The sequence below is a fragment of the Pituophis catenifer genome, unplaced genomic scaffold (genome assembly GCF_029215685.1).
Source record: "Pituophis catenifer annectens isolate HBS135680 unplaced genomic scaffold, rPitCat1.0.hap2 SCAF_1, whole genome shotgun sequence".
Classification (NCBI taxonomy): domain Eukaryota; kingdom Metazoa; phylum Chordata; class Lepidosauria; order Squamata; family Colubridae; genus Pituophis; species Pituophis catenifer.
This window is the reverse complement of record NW_027256881.1, coordinates 52,342,315-52,352,164: the sequence shown is the minus strand read 5'-3', so window position 1 is coordinate 52,352,164 and position 9,850 is coordinate 52,342,315. Positions and strand designations below refer to the sequence as shown.

The following is a 9,850-nucleotide window of genomic DNA, read 5'->3' as shown; positions in this document are numbered from 1 at the left end:
TTTTATCCACCTCGGAAGGATGGAAAGCTGAGTCAACCTTGAGCCGGTGAGATTTGATCCGCTGATCTGCTGAACTAGCAGTCAGCTGAAGTAGCTGCAGTACTGCACCCAAACCACTGCGCCACCTCGGCTCATCATAGATACAGCTGCGCTTCAGGTCAACAAAACTGAATCTCTGTTTGAATCTCTGAATATTTGTGTTTATTTCTAAGACACAAGATGGCCTCAAATATTTTAATGGGATCATAATTCTATATTTAAGCTACAATATACATTTTTAAAATTTTCATATAAATGCAGCACATTAAATACATTTTAAACATATCCATTGCTACTGAATTATAGCTAATAAAATAAAATACTTAAAAATTAAGACAAAAACAAATATTATTTCGTGTATTTTAATAGCAAACTTACAGGTACAGCACAGAAGACAGACAACATTAAAAACATGTACTTGCATGTAGGACAACTTAGAAAAGTATAATGAGTGGATGGAATCTACTGTATGATACAGACTTCATATAGTTGCCATCAATAAGAAATTTACCTTTAAAAAAAACAAACCCAAATGCTGGCATTGTCCAGAAAAGTCTGACTGGCATATTTATAATTGTTATAAAGTTGAACTGCTGAAATTTGTTCAATGAAATGGGTTTTTTTTTATAGCAATAATGCTTTATATGTCCCCACGTTTATATTAAAAATCCACACACAAATGAAAATGAAAAATAACTTGCCAATACCCGATTCTGTCCTCTATTTTTCCATCTGCAACCATAGATTTAGGTACCTTTTAACCCCATGGGAAAAAAAATCTAACGTTCATTACTACCAATAACAGGAAGAAGAGATTTTATTTGTTTTGAGAATGACAAATCCATCTTAGTAGAATTTAAGCACGCTCCCCACGTATGCGGCGTGCTAGCTGGATATCTTTTGGCATGATTGTGACACGTTTGGCGTGGATAGCACAAAGGTTGGTGTCTTCAAACAGGCCAACCAGGTAGGCCTCACTTGCCTCCTATTGAAAAAAGAAAATGGTTTAGCCATTTAAAATAAAAAGTACCCAAATCCTCACAAAATACACAGGCAAGTTTATTTTCAAGCCAAGCGAAAGAAAATGGAAAAACATTCTTTTGTGTATCTTAACTCCTAATTTTAATCTTGTATCTAAAACCCTCTTATTGGTTCCACACAGATTTTCTTGGCTCTTTTATTTATATTGTATTTTCCGTGCCCCATAACATTCTTTAAGTGCAACTTTCAAAGTAAATCACAGCTCCGGATTGGATCCAATCTACCAATAGGAACAACTAAGGCAATTCATAATTATTTCTTAAAATGCTGTTCTCACTAATATAATAGACCCAATCTCTAGTTCAATAGAGGTGGAAATGAATGCCATGCTTTGAGTTGGTAGATATTTTTGAGTTTTAACAGATATCTTTTTCCCCCTTCCTTCAAACTATAACTAAGGTAGTCCTCAACTTATGACAACTGTGTCAAGAATTTTCGTTGCTAAACAAGACATTTGTTAAGTAAGTCATACCCAATTTCACAACCTATTTGCAATAGTTATTAAGCGAATCAATGCTGTTATTAAATGAATCATGCAGTCATTAAGCGAATCTGGCTTTCCCCCATTGACTTTGCTTGTTGGAAGATGGTCGTATGATCCTGGGACTTAGCAACTGTTATAAATACATGCTGGATGCCAAGCAGCTGGATTTTGATCATGTGACCATGGGGGAATGCTCTGATGGCCATTAAATGTGAGGACTGCTCATAAATCTTTTTTTTCAATACCATAGTACTGTCAAACAATTGCTAAATAAATGGCTATAAATTGAGGATTATGACCACAACTGAACCCAAAATCTATGTTGCTAAGTGAGAAATTTGTTAAGTGAGTTTTGTCCCATTTTACGAGTTTTCTTGTCACATTTGTTAAGTGAATCACTGCAGTTGTTAAATTAGTAACACGGTTGTTAAGTGAATCTGGCTTCCCCATTGATTTTGCTTGTCAGAAGGCTGCAAAAGGGGATCTCATGACCCTGGGATACTACAACCATCATAAATGTGAGCCAGTTGTCAAGCATCTGAATATAAATCACATGACCATGGGGATGCTGCAACCGTCATAAGTGTGAAAAACAGTTATAAGTCACTTTTTTCAGTTGTAACTTTGAACGGTCACCAAGCAAACTGTTGTAAGTCAAGGACTACTTGTACTATACAATATTGATTTGCTATTTTGCACAATGTTGCATGTTGAGTACGGAGGAACTAAGGAGGAACCTGCAATAGAAGTAGACTGGATTTGTGTACATTCCAAGTGTCTTATCTCAAGGGCTTTCACAATTCATCAATGAAGCATATATGTTCATTATGTAAAATGCATAAAGCAAAAATAGTAACATTTTAAAGAAAAATCCCATTTCAGTTAATCTGTTACACTATCTGGTGTTAAACCATGGAATATTTGACATAAATGTTGGATTCTTGACCTCATGATGATTCTGTCTTATTTAGAGAATCATGCAACGACAAGCAGATAACAAATTTTATTTTCAAAGCAGGGCTGTACAACTGACCCACTGTGACAAATGGAATCCACTGGCCACACATGACAGCCTATCTTAGTGAATTCCTGTTTTATGTTTATCTATTTTATAATGGATTTTGAACAGAGGTGCCAGACACCCTGCAATATATAACCAATCAACTATGTTAATTCTGATTGATTGCAACTTCCAAGTCCCTATGTTGCATGGCACTGAATGTTTTAATCAGTTTTATTTGGAATTCTGCAAGTTGCCTCTTGGTGTTTCTCAAAAATGAACTTTGGCTTACATCTATTTTGATTTTGGCGGAGTAAATATTTCTTGTTTATGTGTTCCCTCAGGCCTGAGAAAAAAAGAGATGCCACTTTATCATGCAGAATATGCAGCTGAATAGAGGAGCTTGAAAACTGCTGTGTAGGTCCATCCAGTGTAAGAACTTATCAAGTACAGCAGTAAAAAATGAAAGATTATCTTGCAATCTTAGACTAATGGCCACATGCCATTCTTATCCAGAGAAGTAATATAGAAAGTAATAAAAGTTATTATTTTTGGAAAAGTGTAGTAGATCTACTTAGCTTTGGCAGTACTGTGCAGCAAACATTCACATAAAACACACACATAATACAAACTGAAGGAATACTCATGAAAGATCTGAAAACAGCACTTTTAACTTTATTTTTTTTAAGACATAACTTATTCACAACCGCAAGACAAAATCTTGCATTTCATCTGTAATGTACAAATTACCTAGCTAAGATTTGAGAAGGTCCACCCAGATCAGAATTTCTCTCAATGGCTTCTATTAGTAGAAAGTTAAGACAATCACATAACATACAGCAACAGTGTACTTTCCACTCTTTTGCAGCTTAAAAGAAACTGGCATATTCTCTCCATTAATACTTACATAAAAAACAGTGGTCCCTTTCTCATGTAGCATCATGAGGTTCATATTCCCAAAATATTTGCTACTCTAATTAAAATTACTGGCATCATCACATTTCTTTAGAATACTTGACATATAGTCATAATGTTATTGTTAAAATATTTTGAACTCCAACAATCCTGTTTTAGTTTTTGAGATTCTACTGAGGAAGCAGATTACTTTTTAAAACAAAACAGTAGTAGTAATCAGCTCACCTACAATTACATATATCCTTAATTCTGAAACCCACCAATCATATGAAATTTTGACTGACCATAGAAACAGCTCAACCAATAAGGTGACTGTATGGAAGCAACCAATCGCATGCATTCTCACATACCAAAAGCACAGAATTATCAATGGCTGCACTCTAGAAAAGAACTTGGGTATAATTTCTTTTGGCAAATCTACATCCACTCACATAATACAACTAAATAAGTTGGATTTATTTAGTGTCAGATGCCATGCTGTATTTTCTGAAAGCAAGGTTTTAAAAAATAAAACAGAAAAAATGTGTATTTTCTTTAATACAGAAAAGATTAGTAAAGAAAATTGTAATATCTACTATAACAAAAGCACAATTAGTCATTGTAAATTATAACACATCTCATCAATACAAGCAAAGGACACTTGTGTTTTGAAAGGATAACTTAAAATAACAATTTTATACCTGCAAAGCACCAATAGCTGCGCTCTGGAAACGCAGATCTGTTTTGAAGTCCTGGGCAATTTCACGCACCAGGCGCTGAAATGGAAGTTTGCGGATCAGAAGTTCAGTTGATTTCTGATAACGTCTGATTTCACGAAGAGCTACAGTACCTGGCCTTTGAATAAAAACAAAGCAAAAATAATTAAACCCTTCCAATCTTAAAAAAAAATATACAAAACCCAATGTATATTCACAGAAATACATGCTAATTTATACAAGCCAATTTACATGACCAAAATAAGCTTGCAAGAAAAATTTAACGTAGACTTAAATTAAAAACAGAACATTGTGAAAGACTCCAATTGCAATATTTCAGTTGTATTCTGTTTTCTCAAACTCCTATGAAAGTTTGTAAGAAATTAAATAACTTTTTACCATGGAGGTTGCTGATAAAATGAGTGACTTCTAAGATACCAACAAGTTATGTCAGTTGCTATTTCTTTTGTTTAAACATTTTTAAAATATAAAACCTATAGTATTTACTTATTCTGGATCAGATACTGCCCTCTAGTGGTACACTGTACAAAATCTACCATTCGTACAGTTACGGTTGAAGAATCAAACTACTGTACTGTTAATACTATAAATGAAAAATGCCCAATATATTGGAAACAAATAAACCAAATATTAATTAGATAATCACTATAATTATCAAGCGCTATTATGGCATCCTACAAACCAGCGAACCCTTCGGTTAATATTAAAGCTGCCTTTTTCCCCGATTCTATTTTAAATTTGTTTTCATTAATAAAATAGCTCATTATTATTACTGGTCATTCACTGGTTTACAGACATATTTCGTTCAAAATGTTTTATGGGTCGGGTATTGCATTACAAAAATAACGACTCTGATGAAATCATCTTGACTCGATCCAAGAAACAATAAACTGTGATCTTTGCCCCCCTCGAGCAAAAAAAAACGAAAAAAAAAACGAAAAAAAAAAAAAAACAACGTTCCGATAAATATTTCCGCGTCGTTACGGAGCGATCACATCGTAATACTTTCTTGCGGTCATTTTTATACCTGTAGCGATGAGGTTTCTTGACCCCGCCGGTAGAGGGCGCACTCTTGCGAGCGGCTTTTGTCGCGAGTTGCTTCCTGGGCGCCTTCCCCCCGGTGGATTTGCGGGCAGTTTGCTTGGTACGAGCCATGTTCCCGCGAACTTCTCTTCCTTATACCTATCGGCAAGAAGGCACCCACGCGATCACCACATTAGAGCGAGGCAGCCGCTCGAAAAACATCCGCCGAAAAATGCCCATTTAATTTTTGTTTTTCACGCACCAAAATAAAGATACGCCTCGGATGTCAAGAATCCCCAGAAAAAACCCTTTCAAACAATTCAAACCGTGCAGATCCGCACCTTCGATGCCAATCCAAAGAGCAGACTTCTGCAGCCTGCCTGCCTGCCACTCCGGCTATCGGCTTGCAACGTTCAAAAAAAAAAAAAAAAAAAGCCTTCCCTACAAGTCCTAAATTGGATGATAAAATGTCGGTGGGAGTTCGCGCTCTAATTGTATTTAAGCGGCAAACCTATCCGCCGGAGATTTCAGCAGATTTCTCCAAATTTGAGAGCGATGCAGCCAAGGTGCCTCCAACCTAATAGCAACACCTCGATTCCCCCACCCTTCCCCTTCCCCTTGGCGAGGACGAAATAAGTGTCCCCGATTGCAGAAGACATCGGGGGACGTGCAACTGACGGGTAGCTTGAAGGGAGTAAAAGAAGGGCAAACGTCCGCATTCAAGCAGGGGCGACAAGAAGGGGAAAGCCCGGGCTGACAGCTTCTGCTGCTGCAAAGAAGCCATCGCTCCCTTTGGTCGGCCGGGCGGGCGAAGGGGATTCAAAGGGAAGGCGCCCGAGAGCCAGAGCTCTGCCACAAAAGGAAAAGCCAAGTCAGAGGTTAGGAGCCAGAAAACAACGAGCGAACTTTTTTTTAGGGGGGGGGCTGCCGCCTCTTCGGTGCTGCCTCTGCCTGTGTGAGTGCCAGTCCTACGGCTGCTTCGCTCCCAAGCGCCTCTCGCTGGCAAACTCAGCCCCAACAAAATGGAAACAATCGCCAAACGCAGCCCTACTCCCTTTGCAGGCAGAGAAAGAGACGGGAGGGGGGTGGAAAATAAAATAAAACAGCAGCATCACAATACCTTCTCCAGATCCCGCAAACGCTTCAAACTAGGTGGGATCCGGCAGGCTAAGCGGGAGAGAGGAAAAGTTTGGACAGACCCCCCCAAAATCTCCCCGGGTGCGAAGGCTTTCCTAGGCACCTTTCTCCCACTCCGGATTGTTTTTTATGCAATAGGAAAAAAAATATGGTCGGTGACCAGAGAAAAGAGACAAGATGGTGAAGCTGAGCAACAACTGTGGGGAAGAGGGGAAGGCAGGCAAGGAGAGTTTCCCGGGGCTGGCAACGGGGCTTCCCTTTGCAGCCGTTTCCCGGCTCCCATCTAGGGCGGCGATGGGGCGAGGTGGTCGGCGAGGGAGCGGGGAGAAGGATAGTGAAGGTTTGGGGGAAGGCGAGGGCAAAAGAAGGGGGCAACGGCCAAGCAAAGTGGGGCCGGGGGGGTCTAAAGGGAAGGAGCAGCCCGAGCTTCTCCGCCGTACTCGGGAAGGCGGAGAGATAAAGGGACTCTCCTGTTCCCCAACAGCGATTCTCGCTCCCAGAAGTTTGCCAGGGAAGCCAGGGGACGGTTCGGAGGGGTCCTCGGCCGAGCGGGGATCCGGGGGGGTCCTGTAAGGGAGGCTGAAGACTTACCCCCGTCCGCTTACGCTGAGCGCGGCTGCCGACCAGGCAAGGAAGGAGGAGGAGGAGGAGGAGGTGCTGAAGCTGCTGCGGGCGACGGCGGATGAGAGCACAATTGAAAGATGGCTGACTCGCGAAGGCCGACTCCGCTGCTTAGCTACGCCCCCCGACCGCCCAGGCAACGCCTCCTCCCCGAGAGACCGCCAATGGCGCACAATGGAGGGAAGGAGAGGCCACGCCCACCCGCTCTCCTCCCCACCCACTCTCGGTTTCCCGCGGCCGCCTCCGTGTGTACAAACACAAAAGACACGCTGCGCGCGCCCCAGGCACAGAGTGAGTAAGTGAGAGAGGAAGAGAGGGATTCCCCTGGCCGTCCTCTCCCTCCGCCTAGCGAGAGACGGTACAGATGTCGGGAGATCACGCGGCCCGATTCGATGGCCAACAGCCAAGCCGCGAGCAGCCCCAACTGTCAGGCCAACGGTCACTTATTACTACCGTTAGTACCTGACCGGGGAGGAGTCCACTCCGACTCCATCCTCTCGCGTTCCCCGCTGCTGAATCGCTTTCAGCACTCTACCTGTGGTCCCGTTTTAAGAGGCCCCTCGTATCCCAGTACAACAAGTTAGTTCGGGGGCGGTCACGAATATAAACCCAAGTGAATGAGCCGTTAAAGATCAAAAGACTTAATGATAAAACGATCGTTCATCAATGGAGGGGGCAATAAAAAAATTGCGATGGACATGTTTGATAAATGTGTCAGGCTATTTTTGTTTTTGAAAAGTCTTTGAAATATAGAACTGAATTAAAAGAGCAACATTTTAGCGCATCACCCTACAGTCACGATATATTTATATGCAGTTTCTCTAGTAATTCTTTACTTTTAGGGATCCATTTCCATTCCACTTGTTTTTGCTATATACATATTTTCAGTATTAGTGAGCTATTAGCTTGTTCTTTGTATGCTCAGTTGCCAGTTATAGGTCACATATGCTTGGCTTTCCTAAACTTCCTATGATGGCCACATTGATAGTTGGGCTCAGTTCTGTAACGAATGAGGAAAGCAAGGCAATTGCTCTGCTTGTTTTCTAAAGGCAGCCATGTTGAGATTTGTGAAATCTGAATCAAACCCAGCTCCAGGTTCTGGTGGTGTGAGTGGTTTTGCCTCTTTATTACTCTTGCAACAGCTGGGAAATAGTACTCAGAGGATAAAGTTTTGTTAATTCCCATAATATTAACAGTTTGAAACACTTCACTAATTCCATTTTTTGGTTTAGGTCTAATGGTTTCATTTTCTGATTTCCATAATGGTATGTACATTCCATGAGATATTTATGAAAAACCATGTGTTTCAGATGTGGTACACTGGCATAAGTATGTCACTGAATCATAAAACAATCTCTGCTCTTTGACTCCAAGTTATCAGCCGCTGCAAGAAGTGGAATTAGGAAAATGTTTCTGACCATTAATATAACTGAAATCTCTTCTTTTGCAAAGCCATGTCCAAAAATAACCTAGCTGATCAACTGGTAATCTGGAGAAGCAAGATGGTCCCCTTTATCTCATCTTATGTACCCTTCCTATGTACTACAGATGTGTCAGCCAGGCTATTTTTGGACATGTGTGTACTATTCCAGAAGAGTCCTGTATTCAAAATTAGGACAATTGATAAGTCCCAGTCACAGAATACTGTTGGGCTCCAACTGGTCATTCAGGCTGAAGGGAAAGAAGTCTTGTCTATTCTGCCTTGGGTCTTTTGTGCATTTGAACTGCAAAGGTTCTGCAAAGAATCAATGAGGAGTATTACTCAGAAGTGATACATCACATGGGATGAATTGAGATTTCAATTACAAGAGGATAACAGAAATTGGTATGACACACATACTCCAGATTGAGAAGTAATGCAAGGATAGGTCGGTACTGGCAATGAGTGACTGTGACCAGCATGACCCAGAAGAAACTCAAAGAATATGCAAGGTGGCCCAGGATTAGGGAAAATGGCCACATACAATCCCATAAAATAATATATGCGTGGAGGTGATGTGCTGGTGCCTGGAGGCTGTGAGGGTCTGGATGGGAGTCAACAGGCTCAGACTTAACCCAGATAAGATCGAGTGGCTGTGGGTATTGCCTCCTAAAGACTATGTTAATTGTCCATCCTTGGTTCTGGGGGGGTGAAATTGTCCCCCTCAGAACAGGTTCGCAATTTGGGTGTCCTCCTAGACTCACAGCTAAGATTAGAGCAACATCTGACAGCTGTGGCTAGGGGGACCTTTGCACAGGTTCGCCTGGTGCACCAATTGCGACCCTATTTGGATCAGGAGGCTCTTCTCACGGTCACTCATGCCCTTGTCACCTCACGGTTAGATTATTGCAACGCGCTCTACATGGGGCTACCCTTGAAAAGTGTTCAGAGACTACAGTTGGTCCAGAACGCAGCCGCGCGAGCTGTCGTGGGTGCACCTAGGTACACCCACATTACACCAATTCTCCGCGAGCTGCACTGGCTCCGGTCACAATTCAAGGTGTTGGTTATTACCTTTAAAGCCCTACATGGCTCAGGGCCAGGGTATCTTTGAGACCACCTTCTACCGCATAACTCCCAATGACTGGTAAGATTCCACAGAGTTGGTCTCCTCCGGGTCCCGTCAGCTAAACAATGCCGGCTGGTGGGCCCGCGGGGGAGGGCCTTCTCTAGCTGCCCCAGCTCTCTGGAACCAGTTGCCTCCTGAGGTCCGGACCATCCCCACCCTATTGGCCTTCCGAAAAGTGGTGAAGACCTGGCTTTTCCAGCAGGCCTGGGGCCGTTGATCTCACTCTTGCGATCCGGCGAGTTCCGGCCATGAATGGTGTGAATGAGTTTTAATGTTTTTAATGTTTTTACTTTTTAAATGTTTTTTATAATGATTTTAAATGCAT

General features: G+C 41.8%; 1 protein-coding gene across 2 annotated transcripts; it reads right to left on the bottom strand.

Moving 5' to 3' along the window:
• Positions 1–385: 385 nt before the first annotated feature.
• H3-3A (H3.3 histone A) lies at positions 386–7,058 on the bottom strand. Of its 2 annotated transcripts, none has more exons than XM_070932417.1 (4): positions 6,947–7,054; positions 5,223–5,377; positions 4,160–4,313; positions 386–1,024 (listed from the first exon to the last, which is right to left on the bottom strand). In XM_070932417.1, exons 2-4 carry the CDS (start codon positions 5,348–5,350, stop codon positions 896–898), a joined length of 411 nt encoding a protein of 136 aa, XP_070788518.1. In that variant the 5' UTR covers positions 5,351–5,377; positions 6,947–7,054; the 3' UTR covers positions 386–895. The 2 variants fall into 2 exon arrangements, with proteins under 2 accessions (XP_070788518.1, XP_070788519.1); XM_070932418.1 differs by lacking the exon at positions 386–1,024 and adding an exon at positions 3,304–3,366 and having other exon boundaries at positions 6,947–7,058.
• Between the last annotated feature and the right edge of the window lie 2,792 nt (positions 7,059–9,850).